This window comes from Platichthys flesus, chromosome 19 (assembly GCF_949316205.1).
Source record: "Platichthys flesus chromosome 19, fPlaFle2.1, whole genome shotgun sequence".
Classification (NCBI taxonomy): Eukaryota; Metazoa; Chordata; class Actinopteri; order Pleuronectiformes; family Pleuronectidae; genus Platichthys; species Platichthys flesus.
The window spans coordinates 12,144,374-12,167,726 of NC_084963.1; the positions used below are offsets into that span (position 1 = coordinate 12,144,374).

At 42.4% G+C, this 23,353-nt stretch overlaps 1 protein-coding gene and 1 long non-coding RNA gene across 2 annotated transcripts in view; one reads left to right on the forward strand and one right to left on the reverse strand.

The window, feature by feature from the left end:
* Positions 1–1,690: 1,690 nt before the first annotated feature.
* Positions 1,691–3,803, reverse strand: LOC133975145 (uncharacterized). The gene is made up of 3 exons (XR_009924737.1): positions 3,613–3,803; positions 2,174–2,296; positions 1,691–1,790 (listed from the first exon to the last, which is right to left on the reverse strand). It is a non-coding gene; the product is annotated as an uncharacterized LOC133975145 (long non-coding RNA).
* Positions 3,804–3,982: 179 nt separating this feature from the next.
* Positions 3,983–23,353, forward strand: part of arhgap24 (Rho GTPase activating protein 24) — a 61,584-nt gene continuing 42,213 nt past the window's right edge. The window contains exons 1-2 of the mRNA XM_062413143.1: positions 3,983–4,425; positions 14,226–14,450. Coding sequence (XP_062269127.1) covers positions 14,241–14,450 — 210 coding nt within the window. The 5' untranslated portion in view covers positions 3,983–4,425; positions 14,226–14,240. The remainder of the gene's footprint in view (positions 4,426–14,225; positions 14,451–23,353) is intronic.

Below are 23,353 nucleotides of genomic sequence, written 5' to 3' on the forward strand. Positions count from 1 at the left end.
AGAGGGAAGCTCTCACTGTTGTCTCTAAAGACAGGATCAACTTTATCAGATGGAATATTAATAAATAAGAGCAAAATAAACGGTTAAAGGGTTAAAATAAAGGATGATGAATGTTAAAATATATATATTTAAGGAAATGTTTCCAGCTTGTGGAGGCTAATTCGATTCTTACAGATTGAAACAGACAAGAGGAAATGAGGAAAGGACAAATGTCTGAGGGATGTAAGTTTGACTTGACCTTTAGAAGCAACTTTCAGCAAGTTAAAAGAAGAAATGCAACCTTTCTGTGGTATGTTTCTGTCTGGGTTCCAGTCGGGTGAACCTGACCATAACACAGTGCCATGTCTCACAGACTCTATACATCAACTGCCTCATCAATGGTTTTGCATTTTATGGTTTTGTTCGGAGATCAAAAATAGAAGATTGTTTATGAGCAGCACGCCACCAGGGTGCCCCCAGTTTTGATGGAGTTTTACACCAGTCATCTTTTTGGATATTCTACTGGCCACATGGGGGCAGCAGAAACACGGACATTTAAGTTGTTTGAATACATTTCATGCCTATAGACTCATCCAACAGGTACAAATCAACAGTAGAGCCCTTTTCAGACGTGAAATCTGGAGAATGTCCGTCAGATTCTGTCCTGACATTCTCTAGAGGTTTCCTTTCACACATGCAGAGTGCAGCAGGAGATTCTCCACTCAGACTCATTCACAACAACACAGAATTCTATGGATTGTTCAAATGAGGGATATTGCAGCAGGTAGATTCAGGATGTAACGCTTTAATTCTGCTGCAGAGATCACATGGTTTTTTGTACAGCACATCAGCAAAGCTCAAAAGCTCAAAAGCTCTATTGACATCATTGTCAGTGTCTCCTAAGTGTATGACATCACTTTATTGTTTTCATCTTCACTCGTGTGTTAGAAGCGTTGTCTCCCCGACTCGCTGGAAGTGAGTCCCGCGGAGGATCTCATGTTGAGTTCTCACATCAGCTCATCCAGAGTTTCTGGAGACTTTTAAGTAGCGGGCTGGCAGGAGAACTTGAGGCTCTCACTCTGACATGTGCCTTCACACATGCAGTCCTTCAGGTGATTGTCCGGAGGATCTCTGGGGTTCAGTGGATGTCTGAAAGCAGCCTAGGATTCATTTTAAGTCAACTTTGTGTTGCTTGATGATTTAAAGCTTGAAATTCACCCTTTTTTAAGTTCTGTTTTCCTGTTAACATCAAATTAAGAGCCAGAAATATTTGACGGCTACATGAACTGGCTGCTAAATTCCTCTTCACCAGCAAGTTGCTAACTTTGCTCTGTTACAGTGGAATTATAATGCATTTCCCCAAATGTCAAACATTCACCTCTGATCAAAAGTACAGCTCAGTAAGAGGTCAAAAGTGAATGATACATATCCGATCAGCAGTGACTCAAGCCGCAACATCATTTAGTCATAGTGCCTGAGGCGTAGTGTCATCTCTGTCCACTGGAAGAGGGGTTTTTTTTCCAGAGGATTCCAGAGGATTTCATGATCTGTCCTGAAGTCCCCAACTGTCCAAATGCCCTGACTCAAAGGCCATGAGAACAGCAGACCCATTGAGAATATTTCAATTCCCAGAGGCTTCCTCTGTGAAGAATCATCCATTCTAATCACATGATTTATCTCCTATCAGACAGACCCCCCCCCCCCCCCCCCCCCGCAGTGTCTCATGGGAGTAGATGTAGCTCCAGTTTGTTTACAGATGGCCGTTTCTTGCGTCACAAGGTCACGGTGTTTCATGTTCAGCATTCCATGTCCTACAGATATAATACAAACATGCTGAAGGACGGCTGCAGACAGATGGCTCTTAGCTAACACTGTTCATCTCATGTGGCTCCTTCACAAAACATCTCCCTTTCTTTCATTTGTTATTTAGTGCTCTTAAAAAGGGGTGAAACATCATGATTGACAGGTCAGATTGATTCTTGATTGGTCATACGCAGGTTATGTAAGGATAGCGGGAAGAAGTGGAGACGTGTCATCTATCTTTATTTAAAGTCTATGTTAGGAACAAATGAACAACCAATTTACAGATATCTAGTCACTTTTCAATACGTTCAATTTAGGGTCTAATGAAGGCTGAACAGGACACACATGTAATAGCATGATAAGGGAAAATGACTCTGGTTGAAATACTCACAACACACATCGAAACCAAGGCCTTGTTTCAAGTCAAAAAGGTTGGAAACCATTGGTCCGGATGACAAAAAGGGGCGATCAGTGCAATGTCATGTCAGATCCCGATGACTCGTGTCCTGCAGTCCTGCACAAGAAAATAAAATGTTGGAGGAAAATAATGGCGACAGGTTTTCTAGAAACATGTGATTGTTGTCTCTTTATTCATAAAAATGGCATTTGGGTGATTTGGACTGATTCATGTACGACCACCGAATCTTCCATTGATCGTTTGCTAATAGAAAGTCTTTAATGACAGCGTTTGTCATCGACTCTTGCCTCCGATGCCGATGCCGATCTCACAGATCAATACATAATGTGCTTGGACTGGCCCTGTATACACAACCATCCAACATCTCAATAACCCAGCCAGTTTCATATTTGTTGACATCACCTCCTCCACATTCAGCAACGGGACATGTCCTCTGCCACCAGCCTGCTCCCCAGTGGCACCACAACACACAGGTCAGATTCAGCCCCATTCACGGAAATCTGAGGGTGTAACTAACTCATTTTCACCCCGCTGATTTGATTCTGAGGAAGTAATTATTGTTGACACAACCGCCGCCTCCCTCGTAGATTGGAATTCAACTCCTTATTAGTGCACAGCTGATTTCCCCGGCTAAGAGGAAGTGGCTGGGGACACATCTGAGTTCTGCGGAAGCCTTTGTATCTCTCTTGTGTCAGTGATATTATCTATCATGGTCGTCTGATTCTTCATACACTTTTGGTTTTCGCCAAGGTTGAACTATGTTTGCTGTATTTAATGAGACAGATTTAGATTCAGATCACTGTTACATGGAACATTACAAGCAACATTAATAAATAAACGCACCGTACTTCTTCTGGTCTTTACTTAAATATATAAACTGCTCTCCAGTGCACATTATATCGCATATAACTACCGATATTTGGCTTTTATAACCCAGATGACAATCATGCTGAGGAATCTCTCTCATTTCAAGTTATTTTCCTGGTCATAAATCAGTAGCCCGGGTCTGGCAATTAAGCAGGTTGTGAGAAGAAGGCAAGGAGCTTAATGTTTGCATGACTGAGCTCAGGAATGTTCTGTACATGGCTGACACCTACAGCGACAGTATAAAGGCTTTTGTCATGATTCAACCTCCATCGTCTCATTTTTCATTAGGAATTGTATAAAACAAAAACATGAAACATCTTCTTAAGGAGCCAGTGTGAGACTATGGAAATGCTAGACCATTCCCAAGTAAACAAGATGCACTTTCCACCAGTGTGTATACAGCTGGGTTTGCACCAAAGTGAGGATAGAGTCACAGAATAAATGTTTGTCAGGCTGCATGCACACACTCATTTGTACATGTCACATTGAGGACGCCTTAGAACTGGGGCACGCAGCCTCCTGTGTTTGCATGCTGGATTACTCACAGATCCTGTATGGAAAGATTCAGGATTTCCACATTATGTACCACGGCACCGTTTCACTGTATTTTTTTCTTGGCTTCTAAAACCTTTCAGAAGAGTGGAACACAGTGTGAATAAAAAATATGAAAAAACAATTCCAGGTCCTTGTGTTAGAACCGGAAACGCAAGAGAAAGTTTGCTGCACCACTGGAGCACTGCTCAGCTAGAGCTCTCATATTAATACTTCCTCAAACAGGCTCTCTCTCTCACTCTCTCTCTCTCTCTCTCACAAACACACACATGCACACATACACACTTTCCTCCTCCCTCCCCTATCCCTCCTCCTCCTCCTTGTCTACTCTGTAACCAACTTACACACATACACACACACACACACACACTCGTCTCACTGAGTGTGAGCGTCTCACCAGCGACGATGACTGGAGGAGTAAGTGCTGCATAAGGCTTCAGCATTGGGAGAGTGTGTGTGCACATGTGCGTGTTTGGGTGGACTCCCACTGTATAATGGTGCCCCATGTGTGACTGGGCTGACCACGACAACCATACGCTCCACAGCGGGGGACTCTTTTCTCAGCCTACAGATGGTGTGAGCAGTCAGGGGAAAAAGTTTTCAGCTCCCTCAGATCCACTCTGCTCGTCACTGAGAGTCGGCAGCAGCAGCCGCAGCTGCAGGAGAGGAGCTGAAGTACAACCTCAACCTGTCTCAGCCCAGGATTTCTGCTGCTGTTGATAGATTACCTGTCAGTGGATTGGATAAACTGGTCGAGCATCACCACACACATCTCTGCGGAGGGATTCAACAAGGCTGATTGAAAGGTGAGTGAGTTTGCTGTTTGACGATGTACTGTTGCATTGTGCAGATTTGCCTCGGGTGTGTTGTTTTACCTGAGTGCTGTAGGATTGTTTTGCCTCATAGTGCTTAACAAGGTGTGACATCCTCTGCCCTTAACCTTAAACAAGAGTAAAGAATAACTACCACAAAAAAAAACCTTTTAACGGGGAACACAATGTCGAAACCTCAGAAGGAGCCACAAGTGAGGGATCCCTCTCCCGGGACCGACAGAAGTGTGATAGATGCCGCATGTAGCAGAGCACATCAACAAAAGGGAGTTGTGTATTAATGTAGTATACAAAAGAGAAGAAGGAATGTGAAGATAACGTAGTCAAATGTAATGGAAGGATAAAGTCCCTCTTACCGTTATTGTAATTGACACTTTAGGGAAGTATCAGGAGTGGAACTATATATAACATTGCAGTACTAACATCACATTGTCTATAAAGATTAGCAACTCCTTTTTTCACATGTTGTGCTTCGGTGGCTGCTCCAAGATCTGTTAAAGGCTATTTGTTATTTTACACATACAGAGGAGGTCGGAAAGTGAATTTTACTCACTGACCTACGCTGAGATACAATCAGTGCTACTAGTGACCTCTGCGACTAAAGGATGTGGTGGCTTTAGGTTAATGGTTCATCGATGTGGTCTATTTTCCCAGTGTTGAACCAGTGACAGAGCTCATCCAGCCGTGTCACCGGCACAAAGTGTCATATTGACATTTGAGAAGAGATTGGGCACCATAGGGGGATAGAAGCACACGCACATTCATATAGGAGCTGGGACTCTATCATCTTTATCCAAGGCTAGTTAACAACATTGTTGGTGTGTAACTGAAACACTGATTTACTGTGGGGCAACAGTAGCAATGCCTCTTCCGTTTGCTGGACTTTTCAGGTGACACAGTTAAAAATCAAGCAGCTCAGTCTGACCAGCGTTTTTCCAAGGTCTTTCTAATTCTGGTGCAGGACATACAGATGGTGAGACCTGTGCATGTGCCATCCAAAACACCCCCCCCCCCCCAGCCCTCTTTCCACCCTGTCTGGCTGTCGGCTAAACAAGCAGGGGAGAAACTCGATTACGTCTGGATTAATGTGCTGTGTGTGCTGCATGTGTGAGGATGACTCCACATGCACACCACACCAATACTGGTGAGAGGAAGCAGGAAATGGGAGTGAAAAAGAATGAAAGGAGGGCGAGGAGAGGACAAGTGTGTCAATGGAAAAACGAAGATATGGAGGAGAACAGAGCATATGAGCTGAGGTAAAAGGAGGGAGCGATATGATGGACCCCGGGTGCCAGGAATTGGCTGCAGTGCATGAGCTATGCTGCTGGAAAGCCCAGGGATCAGGTTCCCCGTGTCAGCTGCTGCACTCGACTGTTCCCAGGTCTGACTGTGACATCTGTTTATTGAGACAGAGCGAGGGATGGAGACGCTGACGGGCGACACTGCAGCAAAACTGGAGTTCAGATAGATTTAAGGAAAATCTCCATGCATCAAGCAACTTTCCGACCTGTTCACAAAGTAGCCTACAAAAGACCTTGCAGCCTTGCACCATGGTCTTTTTCTGTAGCTGTTTTATCTGATGGTGGCAGTCATGTCAGCAGATTGGGCTCCAACAAGTTTGGCTCACAGAAATACAATTCCCGAACCTACCAGTGGTTGATAGATAGAGAGCCTCTGCACATACTGGCCTCCATGAACTGGATCAATGAAATAAATGAGTGATAACAGCCATTACCCCCTCAAAAAATACATTGATTTGCCTCTGTTTTTACTCAGCTCAGCTGCTGGCAGACATTAAGACAGTAGCTTCTCATCTAACTTTGTGCCAAAAGTGAATTAAGTGGGGTAAAAGTGTGTGTCAAAGTACCCATTCTACATCAGTTAAATGAACTTAATCCAGGTTGAGATCACTGAGTAAATCTATAGCAAGGTGACATTTACGAAGGTTGAAATGCAGATTCATCTTTCCACAAACTGCCACTGCTTGTAATATATCCGGGGGGGGGTAGGATCCAAGGTGTGATTTTAAGTTCAGCCTCTCACTGTTTGACCTAGTGCGTCTTACTTTGTCATGAAAATATCCTCGTCTCTTTGCTTGTCTGCGTTAACAAAAGCCACCTCCACAGGATCCGCCATTCACTCGTAACAGTCGACACTTAGAATGAGTCAGAGGCCGCTGTGAAGTCTTCACCCTCATCTCTGAGGCTCGGCTCGCAGACATACTGTGACACATGCTATGGAGGAAAATAGAGAGGGAGGGGTTGCAGAGCGGGTGAAGGGGTTACAAGTGTATCACACCAAGGGTCGGATCATAGACCGTGGTGGGGGCCACATATGGCGTCTAAATCCGCGCGTAGACGAAATAAGACACTGACTCATCACATTGAATCATACAGGAAAGCCCAAGAGTTTATTAGGCTTTTCAGCAAAAAGGAAAATGTATCGCCGTGAACTAATCCTTCCAGGTTTGTGATACTTTTCACTGTCCGCCCTCACCTCCCCTCCTCTCTTCCTGCTGCCATCCATCCACCGCTGTGACTCACAGTGGGCTGTGGGTAGTGACTGATCATAGATCTACCCCACAATAAAGGTTTGCTTCTCAGATGCTGTGTGTGTGTGTGTGTGCACATGGGGACGTGTGTGTGTGTGTGTGTGTATGTACTAGCTTTTGTTACCTCTTAAGGACCTTTTCCAGTACAAAGACTGACCTGGTCAAGACCCATTGACCTCATGGGGACCTCAGCCTGGTCCTAATCAGACAAACCGTCTTTTCTGAGGTTCTAGTTAAAGTTACGGCTATGAAGTGAATTGTGGTTAGGTCAAAGTTAGGGCTCTGCATGAATGGTTAAGGATGGTTAATTAGGTATACGGTTTTAATTAGGCTGTCCACAATGCAAAGACCCATGATCGGGTTGTAGGATTTAAATAGGGTAAGGGTTAGGTGATGAATTATGCCAACGATAGAAGTACAGAAATGTGGGTGTGTGTGTGTGTGTGTGTGCACGAGGCGTGAGTACCTCCATCTGTGACCACTTTGAAAACCTTCCTCTTTCACATCCTCCCCAGCGATTAGCACAGCGAGGAGCATGCCCTCCTCTCACCTCTCTGACTTTTCGGCAGGACTCTCAACAGAAACATGCGGCTCTCGAGGTAGCAGCTTTGGTAGCGGAGGGTTATATTTGTCTTTAACACATGTGGGTCGCGGAGGCCCCACTGTTCAGACTCGGAGGGGAGAGGTTGCTCAGGGATATTTAAAGGGTTGACAGCACAGACTGGTAATGTGGAGTTCATGTTTCCTCTGTTGCATGTTTTGTTTTTGCTGTGAGCTGGGTGCTAGGGGTGGAGGGAGCACATACACATACAAATGAGAGTCATGGGTTATATATAGTGAAAGTGAAAATGGACGCTGACAAATTTAAACTATTGGCTTTGAATGAATTAGCCTTTGAGAGATGGTTGAAACAGAGAACGCGCTTTAGTGTAGACTTGCAAGTGAGTCAGATAGATAGACAGACAGATGGAATGATAGACATATAGATATATAGATAGTTTGCATGGGGGGGATCATTAGGGCCAGCGCAGAGAAGGAACTTGTAGAATGATGTTCAAGACAAAACCTTTGATTAGGTGTAGCAACAGTAACTCGATGTTAGGAACATACTAAACTATCATTTGTGAAAACTGTAAACTCACATCACATGATGTTGGAAAAAATGCACTTAACAGGTTTATGTTTACCATCGGCCTGTGACCCTTCATAGCAACCACAGCATGGGAAAGGCAGTCGACCGAAGCCTGTGGAGTTCAGTGTGCTGAGCTGCTCCCTCGCAGCTGTTTTGACCGACCACTTCCTGTGGTCACAGACGATTTTCGGCCACTGTCGCTGCCCGACACCAACATTTCCAGCAGGTTATAAGCAACACTCTGTGTAATCTTGGGGAATTTCCTCTTCTCTGTGCAGCTCAAACGTATCAATTTTCTGAGTGTTGTATTTTCACCCCCTCAAGTCTCCCCGAGCGCCACTTTACTCTCCAAAAAGGATGAGCCAGACGGTGGAGTGCAGGCCTCATCCCCTTCCCTCCCAACTGGCTCAATTCAGAGAGGTCATGCTTTTGTGTGCTGTCAGCCTCACTACTTTCCCATATGGGGAGCAAACAGTCCTTGTGTGCACAGACAACCTTGATGCTGTGAGACGGGTCCTCATGGGGGACCTCAGTATCACATTTCAGAGACCTCTGCAACCTTCCATTCTAGTTCTCGGTATCCTTATTTCATCAACGTGTTGACACAATGGTCCCCAGGATGTAGTCACCATGTGGCGTCTCTGAATTCAGTTGCTAAAAACAGTAGCTCTCGCTTTATTTAAGTCTACATATGGAAAATTATCCTCAACTGTGCATTGTCCCAATGGAACCACACAAAATGCAGGGCCCAGTTTACACCAAATGGTCCTGTCATGGTAAACATTGCATCTGCACGAGTATGTAGGCAGACAAAGGACACATATACTTAAGTGTCCAAAAAAGAGCCTTCTTCTCTTTTCACTTTTAGTGGGGTTTGAGCTCATTCTTTTTTTTGACTGCCACACGGCCGCAGATATGTTGCATCCTTCTCAGAAATTATAGTGCATGCCGCAAAACCTTAGGGAGCTGACTTGTGTTGTCCTTTAGAGTGAGCAGACCCTGTGTTTGTGTGAGTGTGTGTGTGTGTGTGTGTCTGTGTGTCTGTGTGTCTGTGTGCTGTATACTGAGCTGTTGTTGTTTAGAGCAGTGGTTCTCAACCTTTTTTCAGTGACGTACCCCCTTTGAAGAAAAAATTCTGCCGAGTACCCCCTGACCAGCGCAAAGCAACTTAAAGTGACCTCTTTTGGGATCATAATAAAGATATGTTCTCAAACTGAACTCATGAACTTAATTATATCTAAACACTTCTTCCCAAAAAATTTATCATTAACTTAGTTTTAAATAAAAGATTAGCTCAAAATTTTTTTTTTTTATATTTATCATCTTAAAATATCTCCTTTAAGAATCGAAAAGAATACTGACAGGTAGCTTGTTTCCGCTTGCTTCTGGGAGGCTTTTTGCATCGTGTCTTGAGATGACCTGAATTCAGAAAGTTTCCTCTTAAAAAACTCAGGTGGCTTAGCAACATGACTTTCATGTTTTGTCTGGAGATACCGCTGAAGATGTGGTGGCTTAATGCCACTGTTGGCAAATATCTCCCCACAGAAAAAAACATAAAGTGAAAATAACCCAATCTATGTTAATGTTAATATTGGTGAAGTGTCTTTCTGTTATTTTATTGTGAAATATTTGTTCGCTTTAAGTTCATACAATTTCATTTCCGCTTTTGTATTACAGGCTTTTATTTTGAAAGGGTACTGGTAGAGACGCGGACTTCTTGTTATGAATCATTAACTTCACAACGGAAAACGTTTACGTTTTAGCGCCCCTCCGAAGAGGCACAAGCCCTCACGGTGTTGTTTAGGGAAGGCTCTCTGCTCTGGTTTCGCCTTCTTTGGTACTTGTCCCTCCGTGTTTCAGCAGTATTGCTGCTGCACTTCAACTCGACTCCATTGTTGAAGTTTTCAAGGCAGGCGATGACAGGTGGCGTGTGCCAGGTTGGGTCAAACCATCGGTATGGGGGAGATTCTGTTTTTTTAGGATAATTAAATTGAAAAGCCTACTGAATATAAAATTTAGTTTATAAACTTACACTTATATTAAATTGAATATTTGTTAAGTAACAATTTTTCAAGGGTTTTTGAATGGATGCTAATTTTAAATATAAAAAAAATTAATCCCAAGTACCCCCTGGAGTACCTTCAAGTACCCCCAGGGGTACGCGTACCCCCATTTAAGAATCACTGGTTTAGAGTGAAGGTCGGAGTGTCTCTTTCCACAGATGTCTTACTATGGTGAAAGTTCTGAGACGTGCTGTGAGAAAAGGGGTTTCCTTGAACACTTCAGACAGTGTTACTCGACAGTTGAAACAGATCAGTGTTACCACACATAAGCAGATGGTCGTCTGTTAATTTGCTGCATTAACTGGAAATTAAATCCTCCACTCCGTCATACTGCCACCTGAGATCAGATGGCACGACCGTGGGGAGAGAGCGTGGCCTAGGGGATAGAGCGGGTGCTCTGCAACATGAAGGTCGCCGGTTCGAATCCCACTCTATCCCATCTGCATGCCTAAGTGTCCTTGGCAAGATACTGAACCCCTAGATGGCCCCTCATAAAATGATGAGTGTTCTAAAAAATGTAAGTCGCTTTGGATAAAGGCGTCAGCTAAATGACATGTAATGTAATGTAATGTAATGTAACGACCGACCCACAGATAGATCAAAACTGGCCCTTTGGAAATTATATATAAAAGTTTTCATATTTCAGGCGGCCTTGAGGAAAGTACATATCCTATTTCTTTGTTTTCAGTGCGGCTTTTCTAATCTCTTTGTCAAGGTTGTTGAATAACATTACGATTATGCATCCAGCCGCACTGCTTATTTTGGAAACTGAGGCTCAGGGGAGAGAGACAACGCCTGCTACGCAAAGAGATGCACATGCAGTACCTGCACAGTGTGTGTTGCACCTGCAGGTGTAAGGAACACAGATTTTTAATGTGCTGAACGGACAAAACAGTCGGGTAGTTATGTGTCTGGAGTCTTTGCAGTCGCTCGGTAAATGTGCAAACAGCCACATCTAGGACCTTCAGGGAGAAGTGTCTGCAAAAACAACGGCTAATTTGACAACTAGGTTTGAAAACAGGTCAGCTGTCTTCGCCTTTAAGTCCTTGTTAGGTTGTTGCTTTAACCTTAAGGGAACTAAACCAATGCAGTTGCTCTGCTGGTGTGCCCAAAATTAGCCCCTGTAGCCCCTCCACTGTTAGGATTTATTATCATGTGCCACTCTAACAAGAAGCCTGGGATAGTTACCAAACTGAGAAAGTCAGAGGGGTGAGTCAATGAGAAAATGATCCAGCAAATCACAAGTCAGCAGCTTTAGATGCAACTGCAGCTGGAAATCCATGTGGGTTAACTCTGTGCTTCAGTAGTGTGAAATGATGAAATGGTTTAGGAAGTTGAGTCTAGAAAACAAAACAATATCCAACCTACTTAAAAACTTGGAATCGATACGACTAGTGGAAATGGTTTGACAAACAGATATTAGTTTTTTCATGAGACTATGAGCATTAAAGTAATCTTTATATTGTAAATATGCTTTAGTAAATATAAAAAAACAAATTTTTTCCTAAATTTTAGCGATCGATGCACCGGTCACTCTGACTGGACAGTGTGAGTGTAAAGGCTCCTGGGACAATGGATTATTCATTACCAGTGTGATTGTGTCCCGCACATGAATAAAGTTAATTTTGAAGCTGCACAAATCTTTTTGTTTGTTGTAACAAACCTTGCAAAACACAGGTTGTGAGTTAAATTAAAATCTGTTTCTCAGTATGCTTACTTCCATGGAGACTCACAGTAGATGTCTTTACCTTATGCTGATTCACTGTATATATTAGCTGGAACCAACATATTGTTTTTCATCAGGAACACTAAAATGAAGATGAATAATTTCGCCATGGCCACGATTCATCATATTGTTACTGAATAAGACAGAGGACCACTAACTTTTCAAAATAAATTGTATTCCTATTCCCTGGTAATTTATAACTTAGTAATGATTATGCCTTCTGTCCCTGTGTAGCAATTTATTACCTCCTGACTAGAACACATTGTGATGTCAAATTCACATTAAGAAACACCAGAGTTATTTACTATTTTACTTTGTGGCAGCACAAGGCCGGGTCCCTGCACTGCAGTTAACTACAGTCCCCAGTGCAGGAGGCATGCAATTGGAAAATGGCTGTGGCACCAGACTGGCAACTAAGGAGGTGACTCCATCAAAACAATGTGTGCACCAACCCTAGACTGTGAATTAAACTTTCTGTGTGTGTGTGTGTGTGTGTGTGTGTGTGTGGTGTGCACTTGTGTGTGTGTCCATATGTGAAAATATACTTTGCTCAAGCTAAAAAGAGTATTTAGGAGCGTTATATGAGCCAATATAAAGACTTTCCTGAATAAAGATGATAGTAATGATAAAATATTCCACTGTCGACGATAAGAATTGCACACTTTCTATTCTTTAGTTTTGAAGGTGAAGCAAAGATGAAGTAGGGAGATTGTGGCTATCACAGTGCAGAGAAAATCCCTTCTTTCTTAAAGGAATGCAGAGGATCAAGCATGTTTCTGCATGCACATGCATACAGGACACAGTCATTGGATTGTGTGTGTGTGGCAACATTTTGAAATCACCGTAACAGTCCCTGCTGCACTTGCTGCGCCATCGCCTGCTACACCGCAGGACTGCATCTGGTCCTCATCTGCAACTCATCTGGACCTGTGGGGGTGTTTGGACGTGCACCAAGCCAAGCTCGGCCTGAGCCACTGATAACAAGGCCGTGCTCAAAGCCAACAGCAGCACTCACTGAGGAGAAGCGTATGTCCATGGATGATGCACCGGCTTAAACAATATGTGCAGGCTGGTTTATTGCATGCATAGTGTTGTGGTGAACGTGTTGATGTGTGTTATGGTACATTTTAGGAAGCAGGGGGGTGGGGTTTTGAGGAGGCAACATGTGTGGGAGGGCGACACAAAAGAAAAAAGAGAAAAGATGTTCGAGGTTTAGTCCTTGGTCTTGTTATCTGGCTCGTGAATTCCTCCTCCCACATTTTCCCTACCGTCAAAGTCTCCTTTGCAACACTCAAATCTGTCTGACCCCTGAATTTCATGACACTCCTCGAAAGAACAAACTGCAGTGTGGATGGAAAGTTGTGTTGAAGAGTTGACATCGCGAAACCATAAAAACGAAATAAAGAACAATAACCCCAGACACATCCCTTAAACTCACCTTGAATTCTGCTAGAAATTAAACAATGATCATTGAAACACTCAAGCAAAGTGTATTGTCAGAACTAATGTTCCAGTTAATCTGAATAATCAGAAGACTGCAGTGTTATGAAAAAAACAAAAATCATTAAAAATTAACTGAAAGAATTTGACATGTTGATGTTAAGCTGATTCCTCTGTTGGTTAAAATCTTGAATAATGTTGGGACTTAATATTCACTGTTGTTATTATGCCTCTGCGCTGGTGACAGCCTGTAGCCAGAGCTTTACGACTTTAGCTTATACGTTCCTCTCTCTCCTATCAACTTCAAATTTTGGTTAAAACGATGGACTGAAGGATGACTGGATCAAACTTTGGCGGTCGAAGGTCAAGGTCACAGAGACGTCAAGTTCTTTGGAGTTTGATATTTCAGGAACACTCAGGGAATCTCACAAGTTTTCGTTTTTGCCTTGTGAACGTGGTACGCTTCAAGAGAATTCAAGCACAGATTAAGTTATTTGATTTAGGGGGGGGGGGGGTCAAAGGTCAAATGCCATGGTGTCCTGACAAATCATGTTTCTGGCCTTTGAACTTGCATCTCAAGTCTGCCTTTAGGGAATTTCTTCACATTTTCACCAGTTGCCAGAGTGACCTTCTGTGAATTTGGACAGTTTTTTCATGCAGACTGAAACTGCACTGGTTGGTGAAGGCATGCAGCCACTTGGTAGTAATTCTAGTTTTATGGATTTCCATTCTAAATGCCCGTACTGTGGGAAGTATGAAATCTGCATCCTCTATGTTGCTGTATATGTTTATATACCTCATGTGTGGTCTTCTTTGAACCTGCAGTTTCTGTAAAGAGATTCCAACTCTTGTGTCCGTCTGCAGGTCAGAGCTGCTGTAATGGACGACCAGTGTGTGTCCCACAGCAGTCCCCTGCACAGCGGAGGTCCGGCCGGCGCCGACGTTCAGAGGCAGGGGCGGCCGCATGTCATCAGGTGTGGGTGGCTCAGGAAGCAAGGAGGCTTTGTCAAGACTTGGCACAGTCGCTGGTTTGTGCTGCGAGGGGACCAGCTGTACTATTACAAAGACGAGGAGGAGACCAAAGTCCTGGTAAGGCTGTGAACACACACACACCAAAAGTCTAATCCTGACTTATCTTGAAATCATAGCACCAAACACACACACGATCAGTGGCGCTGATCACTCAGTTTGGAATGAAAACTCACAGCAGATTTCAACAGTTGTCAGCTAAGTCTAAAACATCCATTTGATCTCTTCTGAGCTGTTCAAGTGAGCAAACAGATGGAAACGTACTCACTGGGAAATCAACTCGGCGTTTACTCAACATTTACTCAACTGTGAACACATCTTTGTCATGCGTTACTTACCTGGTTTACTTCAGTTGTTCCACATTATGCTACTTTGCTCTTCTTCTCCTTCTACTCCACTAAACTAAGGAGATAAATGCTGTAAAGTTTACTCGACTATATTAATCTTGCAGAGGCAGCTCCTTACTGAGCTTTGAAATAAAGATACAAAATCTAATAAAAGCTAAACTAAATGCATTATCAGACTGTAAAGTCTTTTTCATGAGCTGTCTCCTTTAAGCTTTCAATTTGGTTTCATTTAAATAACAATTGAAAGGTCTTTTGACTTATTTCTTTGTGTGGATCTTTTGTTGGACGTCTTGTGTTTATTGACTTTAGACCCGTTTTCTGCCTTGCGTTTGGCACTGGATTTATGTTTCTGCTTGAGATGTGTTTTTTTTTGTGGTGAAGTTTATAAGTTACATATATATACAGTATATATACAGTATATTGAGGATGCCAATTACTGAAACCAACCCGTTTACATTCCCTCCTTGCTCTGGACATGACAACTATTTAGTGGCCAAAGAATCACATCAATATAAGTTTTAAATGGGGAAAATTGTTATTATTGTTATTATAACTATTCAAAAATAATATAAAACTTGTTAGGGTGGCAAATTGTGTTGTAGATCTTTACATGGCAGGCTAATTAGCATTCTACAATACTTATAGTTCACTTGCATTATCTACCTCTGTGAATATAAAACTATATAGCATATATATCATACTTTTGCGAACAAAAAATCTGTCATCTTCGCTCCACTTTCTGTTATTACATTATTTCGTGCACATTATGTTAGTTTGCTGCCATCATGCCACTGAGCCGAGGCAATGACACAGACCCGACTCTTAATCCGATGAGTCGCTGTTTGGACCGTTTTTCAAGTGAACTCCTGAGGCCGACGCACAAAAGCTACAGTTGAATAAGAGGAGACGATGAGTAATTCTGGCAATAAGACAGCGTCGCTAACGTTACTGTAACCAGGCAGCGTCTCTCCCTGAGCATGTGTGGAGGGAACAAAGAAGCAGCCACACATAATCTCATCACAGACATGTGGAAGACACATGATTGATTCCACAAGTTCAGTTCAATGAGCCGATGTATGTTTTTAACAAACTCGTCTCTTCTGGTGGAGTCGGACGGATGACTGCAATAGAATCTGGTCTCATTGATTAATGCTATTTCTGTTTAAGGGCTGTTCAGGGATCAGTTTGCTGTATAGGATTAAGTGTCAGTGAGTCAAGGACAGCTGAAAAACAGAGGACAGGGCATATTAAAGGAGCGGTTTGACATTTTGGGAATAATGCTTAAAGGCTCTAGGGCCTGGACCAAGATCAAAACATCGATAACCTCTATATAGCTTCTGCCAGACAGAGATATTACACACAATAATATGACTGTAATTTGATGAAAAGAATGATCCCCAAATATCAACAACCTCCTTTTCTAATATCTATTCCATCCCATCGATATCCTGTCTATTTTTTCCATGGGAAAACACTGGAGCACAATTGAAATCTTCATGCTGCTCATCTACCCACACTTTTACTTTGTCTGGCCGCCTTCCCAGCATGCTCAGCTGCCGCCAAGCCTAGGCCACATCAGCAGCAGCAGTCTCTGAAGGTTGAAGCAGCAGACCTGAAGCTGGGCCGCCGGCCAGATTCAGAGAGAGGAGAGTTTTCCTTGTTGCTATTTCTAAGCTGCTCCATATTTAAAGTTACGTTTCAGCTCTCGGTGCAGTGAACATCCTGAGGGAATGATGCAAACACCGTGGAGTAATTCTTCATCATATGACAAGAAACAATTAGTCTCGCTTTGAAATGTCTTCTCATCTATATTTATACGCCCAGAAATACTATACTATATCAATGTCTGTATAACTTCAGGTACCTGAGCTAACACTCTGCCCTTATGTGCAACTTTCCATTCTTTTACCCTTCTTCGGAAATACATCAGACATAAATTTCAGATACCTTAACCTGCAACTTCTTTTTGCAGAGAGTGGGAAATTCAATTAAAGTGGGTCAGTCACAGGGAAGTGCATTGAAAGCTCTTAAATCTCCATGACCTCCGAAGTGGAGCAGCACAGAAACACCCAAACAAGATACAGTACCTGGCAGTATATACAAGGTAACAATGGGACCGAGTTTTCTAACACCCTGAGAGAGAGAACGCAAGAAGGGCAAAGGAGATGAGAGGAGAGGCAGCCTCATCTGAAATTGTTCTGAGCCTTGAACACCGATGTTCAAGATCAGGGCAATAATATACAGTCACACAGTAAATCTTTGTGTTTGTGTGTGTGTGTGGGTGTGTGTGTGTGTGTGTGTGTGTGTGTGCTGTACATTGGAGTTAAACTTCCCTGTCCTGAGCCGTCCTGGGCCACATGATGTAGAGGTGTGAAGCCAAATTTAGATCAGCGATTAATTAATTCCCTCATTTCCGATGAAGTCTCCATTTATCTCGTGTCACATTAGCCTAATTGCTGCCTCCTCCAGGGGAGCAGGGGCCAACGGAACTCAGGCACGTCACACTTTTGGCTGCGTCAGAGATGTTTCCCAGTTTGATAGTTCTGGTGCATTCAGGTGGGTTCAGAATAATCCGTAAATTTGCTCCAGATTGGGAAGATTCATGTGAACGCCACCTCGAGTATAGTTCTGCAAAAGGTTTGGTAGATGAGTTGCAGAGTTACTGAAGTCCTCACTCATAACCCTATTAACAAAATTTTACTCTAAGTAGTTGCTCTTAAATGTAAATTTACACGTCTGTCACTTGCAAACTTAACATTCATCTCTTGCAAGCTCCTAACACAGGACTTTTTAGACATTCTAGACATTTTGTATGATTAATGTGGACATGTTTTATATTCCTGATGTGCTTTTTCTTTGCTCTTTGTTAATATGCAGACATTAGAAAGAGGTGTCAAGGTCTTAACACATCAATACAGAATATTGAGTTTACAGAGTCCAGCTTTTTTCCACATTGCAACCTCAGAGCACATGAACCCACTAAAGCTGGAACAACCTCTTCACAAATAGGGAGCTGTGACTTTCAGAGGAGCACGTAAACACACCTGTCAGTGCATATTTATATACTATTGATTTGACCTGCTTTAACCTTAGTGGCAGATCATTAAATGCTGATATGAATTGTTTTTGTCTCTGCTACATAAATTCCTGTTAATGCAGACGCCAGATCAGATCGGAAACAACTGATTATAACATTTAAATCGCCTTTAAAAAGGAATAAAATAGTTTAAACAGATATCATATGAGGCATTTTTCACATACTGCTGCTCAGAGGACTTCTGATGTTGGTTGATGGAGTTATTCTGCGGGCGTATGATTATTGTCAGTACATTGTCAGTATTGTCAGTGCTGTGTCCCTGCTGTGTTCCGTGCAGACGGGCCAAACCTCTCTGAGCAACGTGCGGAATCTGAAGAATGGCAGTCAGAGGGGGGTGAAGGGTCAGTGAAAAGCATGCGTCGGGTTTGGCACGTGTGGGCTCAGCGTCAACATGCCATCTGCCTGCCCACACTCGTCCGTGGAGATGTATGAGCATGCAAGCATGCATGTGCTTCACACACACACACACACAAACACACACACACACACACACACCATAACATGCACTCAGATTTCATGTGGCAGAGTCATAAACAAAGACAGAATTCATCCAGTGAGGGACTTGGAATTACAATTGTAATTTAAACCCCTCAGCATTGGATCTCTATGCCAGGGAAGCAAGTGAATGGGAGAATTGTCAATGAACACATCGAAGCATTTCTATTTTATTGTAATGTAGGAATGGAAGAGGATATTAGAATTCTAAGACGTACAAAGCCGGTTAATTAATATTCATATGAGTATTGAGGGGGGCCAGACAAAATGAACTGAAGCAAAAGTGGTTGGCTGCTATAATGAGAAATCACATTAAATCAATAATTCAGCAGTGCAATAATGCTCTAGAAACCCTCTGTTTCCCCTGCCTGAGCTGGGAACAGCTTGACCTTGGCATTTAACAGGAGTAAATAAAATGCGCTCACAGTTCTTTCATTATTCACACGGAGAGACTGTGTCTTGTTAGTGCTTCTTTCATGAAACATTAACATTGTGCCCGTTCTTCTGACCTCCACCGCTTGCTCACGAAAACAGACGGCGTTTCCACTTGTGGCTTTTACGGCTTCAAGTGATCACAGCAGAATGTAAACTTAATGTAAGGTGTGACGGTTTCATTGAGATCCATAGCCAAAAGCTCAGTGTATATCTGGTCGTTCTCAGAGCCAAATTCATGACTAAAGGCCATATTGTGCTTTTGCATGTGTGAGCCCCAAAATTGTCTTATGAAATTCTTCATTGTTTTTATGTGTTATGTGTCATGTGTTTTCTGAGCTCTTCTCTCTGCCTCTGATACCTGAGGTGGTAACAGGGCCCTGCTATGAATTCCAGGTATGTGCAGGTGCAGTAGTTTTATACGAGTTACAGAGCAAATTTCCTAACCAGAAATGAGTTAGCAGCCGGTGCAGGAGCCGCACGGAGAGCTGAGTCACATCGGAATTCTTCACACACAGCGGTGGTTTCAGCTGGAATCCAAGAGGCTCTGTCTGACTTAGAATACTTCACTTGTCAATGGCTGTATATAAGCTCCTGTGTTGTGCCACAGACAAGTAGATATAGTGACTATGGATTACACGTTACTTGTGAAAAATGTTGCTGCCAGTGACAAACCTGCAGCTCTACGAAGCATTTCAGCCTCTTTTAGCGCATTGCTTTAGTTTTTTAATCAACACCTTTAAGGCTCATTCATGCTGCACTAATATAAGAAAATAGACAACAAACATTGCAACGGTCGAGGGGACTGTGATAATGTGCTTCTTAAGACAGAGGCAAAAGCAGAAGCTTCGTTTGAAATATTGACTTCACTGGCCCCCATGATTTCCAGTGGTTCTGTTCTGTTCCTGTTTATATTAGGCCCATCTCCCTTAACGTATGAAAAGACTATATTACTAACATTCCGGTGCCGTTGTTACCGGGAGGGGTTAGAAGCGATTGTTTTAATGACACGCGGGAGTTCTCTGTTGCTGAAAAAAGTTGGTAAATAATCGCATACCAAGAGGTACATCCAACAAGAAATCTCCCTACTACTTCATCCCATGGATCGCCACAGTACCCCCCCCCCCCCCCCCGCTTTCCAGAGGCTCCATTTTGCCCGTTTTGTCCTATTTCAGAAGACGTGCACAAATACAGCTGAAATAAACACGGACAGAACACTCCGTCTGTACCGAACTACAGACTGTACCGAACTACAGACAGCCCGTTAGAAACTAGCATGGTCAGCAGTGTTTGTCAGCTATAGGCAGCGAACACAGGAACAGAGATAAAAAGGTCTCTGGAGCTAAAAGGAGAGTAGATATTGGACTCGAAATCACCAGGTCGCCAAAAATGAATGTAAATGTTGCTCTGTGTCAGCTGGATGTAGAAGTTGTTTCGTTAACCGCTCGTTTCCACTGCTCTCAAGTGGCCAAACAGACCCCCAAAAATACTGTTATTGCTTTTTCTTTCTGGAATAAGTGACCGAGTTACAAATCATATTGTCTCATTTAGAGAACTCCCATCCATTCAGCCGCTTTATGCCAGATTATGGATAAACAGCAGCAAAGGTGGGGAGTACAACAGAAACACCTAACGTTACTATATTCTAACTCAGTGCTTTTCTGCTCCTGTCTGCGATAGAAGTGGCGTGTCACACAAAAAGGTGCATTGCCAGTATCAGTGTATGGCATATAAACCCTAGGAGGTTTGAGAGGAGAATCAGGTGTCAGAAATACACAAAAGATCTTTACTCTTGTTGATTGTGTGTACATTTTTTCATGATACCGCTCAACTCAAAAGTTTCTGCAAGTCTGACGTGCAAACATAGATTTCTAAACCTTTGTGATCTACAAATAAGCTCATTCTGTGACTAATAGATCAAAGCGGTTAATGTAAAGGTCTTCAATAATCATGAGCGACACAATGTATATAAACACAGACTTATTTTACACAAATAAAAAGAGACCATGAGCCATCAAGAGAACCTAATGATATTTTGAAGGGAACTCTGCATGTGACCTTGCTGTGGAGGAATAAAATATTTAAGCTGTTTCACTGCAACACAACTTTATCACACTAATGCACTACGATCAGAGAGCCCATATTCTGTATCTGAAATGTTTTTGGGATATCTCTGCTGCAGAAGGATTGCGAATCCAATGAACAATAGCTGGCCATATTCATTTCAAGGGTAAAAGGGTAACGATATATGGACTGGTGTGTGGTACTATGCCATCTCTGTTGATACAAACAGCGCGGAGAATGAGTTTTTATTAAAGCTGTAAATCTCTGTTCTTTACAGAATAGCGTAATAAAACTGTTCCTCTATCAATTGCACACAGATATTCCCCTTGACCAAGTCTCTGCTCCATGACAAGCTGTCTTGAAAATTAATGGCCACACTGAATTCTGGGTGTCAGCGCTCCCCGGAGGAAGACCTCTGGTTTTCATCAATTGTTCATTATTTCCTCTCTTTCGATAATACATTTTTACAAAAAAAATTGCTCATGCTGCTGCAGCCAGTCATGAAATGTACTGAACATACATGTACGTCTGTGTGTTCATACGTTCATGTGTGTTTCTGGGTACCTGCCTTTCACCTCTGACCACATCAGAGACGTCAACGTTCATGTTTTATGGCTTTAATTTACTGCACTTTATGTCTTTCATTATATTATGGAGCCTGTGTTGCTCAAAGCGTCACTTTAATGACATGTTGGGAGCAGGTTCCATCCACACAACCTACCAACCCTGTTTAAAGATAAAGTCAAGCTAAAAGTCATGTTATCGTGACTTCAGGAGCGTCATTGTATATCAGAGCTACATTGGGTGCATTCTTTCTTGGCAGCCGGTTATCTTTAAGCCTCTGGGATGTTTATCATGTAAGATTCCAGACTGTCTGCTGAGAGACGTCTCACTGTGCTCATCTGTTCATCTCTCTCTCCGGATTAATAAAAATGCATATAGTGACTGTGGATAATTTCATTCTTAACAGATTCAACTTGCTGCCATTAATGCAGTATTTCTAATCTCTAATAGCTTTAATTTATTACAATCTGTCAAACAACAGCATAGAGAGTTTTTAGCTGTGAATCCTAACCAGCATAGAAACTAACATAGCTCATCCTCATGAACAAAAACAACTGTTTAATAATGATAATGATAAAGAATAACAATAAAAAAGATAAAGTAATGCATATCTTTTGAATCATAAGCAAGGGCAGAGAACATAATACCAAAACATTTATTAATTTATAAGGCGGTTTAAGAACACGAGGAATAAAAGATGATTCATGTCATAATAATAATAATTATTATAATAATATAGCTCCTGTCTGTTAAGCAGTCTCCTGCAGCTGTGCTCTACTTTTACAAAGTGAAGATACACAGGATCGAAGAATTCAGCTGAGTTAACGTTGAGCTTTATTTCCTGTTTTACATTGAAACTTCTATCCTTGTGTAAACCTCTTACTTTAATTCCTATCTTTGTCTGATTTTCCCACTGCACCTGTGCTCCTGTGTCCAATCTGAGTTCAGTCATTCCTACCTCTGTACTCAGTCTCTGTGCTCACATGGTTCTGTTTAGTTCAGCTCTCCTCTGGCAGCTCCTGTTCTGTTTCACCTGACGTTTTACTTTTTGGATCACCTGTGTTGTTTTTACCTGCCAGTTAACAGTCAAATCTGTTTACAAAGTCACATAATAGGGACGAAAACAATTCCCCATAATGTGAATAATAACATTTTAAGGTGAAAACATGTTTAAGGGTTGGGCAAGGAAATGTATGTAAGTCAACATAATGTCCTCTAAAAACATGGAGACGTGACTCTGTTTGTGTGTGTGTGATCTTGTACATCTATCTTTGTGAGGACCAGTTGAGGTAGTGAGGACCTTTTTGCCGGTCCTCAATTTAGGCTCCCCTTTAATGAACTGTTTTAGGGTTAGGTTAGAATAAGGTTTAGGTTAGGTTTAGGGTATGGTCTGGGTTAGGATTAGACATTTATTTTTGGATTGTTGGAGTAAGGGGCTAGGGAATGCATTAGGGTTAGGGTTATGGGTTAGAGGGGGGTAAGGGGTTCCTCACTAAGATAGCTGTACAAACTTGAGTGCGTGTGTGTGCATGTGTCAATTTCATGTCTTCACCTAAGAGGAGACACATTTATTGACTCTGTGCACTTGGTGATGCCTCTCTTGCTTGTATATAACATATTAAGTTGATTGTCACATGCATGTTGTAATATTTTGACTTAAATCAAGTCAAATTGTGACAGCGAGTGGCCGTTTCTCTCAAGGTCAGGAGCAGGTTGTAGAAACTCCCAGCCATTTACATTCTTTAAATATTATATTTTCCTTCATAAGGTATTACTTTCTCCACATGCCAAGACACGAGTACACGTCAATTTCCATCCTTTGATATTTATTAGATTTTAGGGTAATTGCTCTGGCATCTATGTGTAGTGTAAAAAGAGAAGCAGACACCAGTGAAAATAATTCATTCATCAATCATTTCGCTTTTTGAAGTTTTTCTTAAAAGGCTCTGCTGATGTGACGTCTG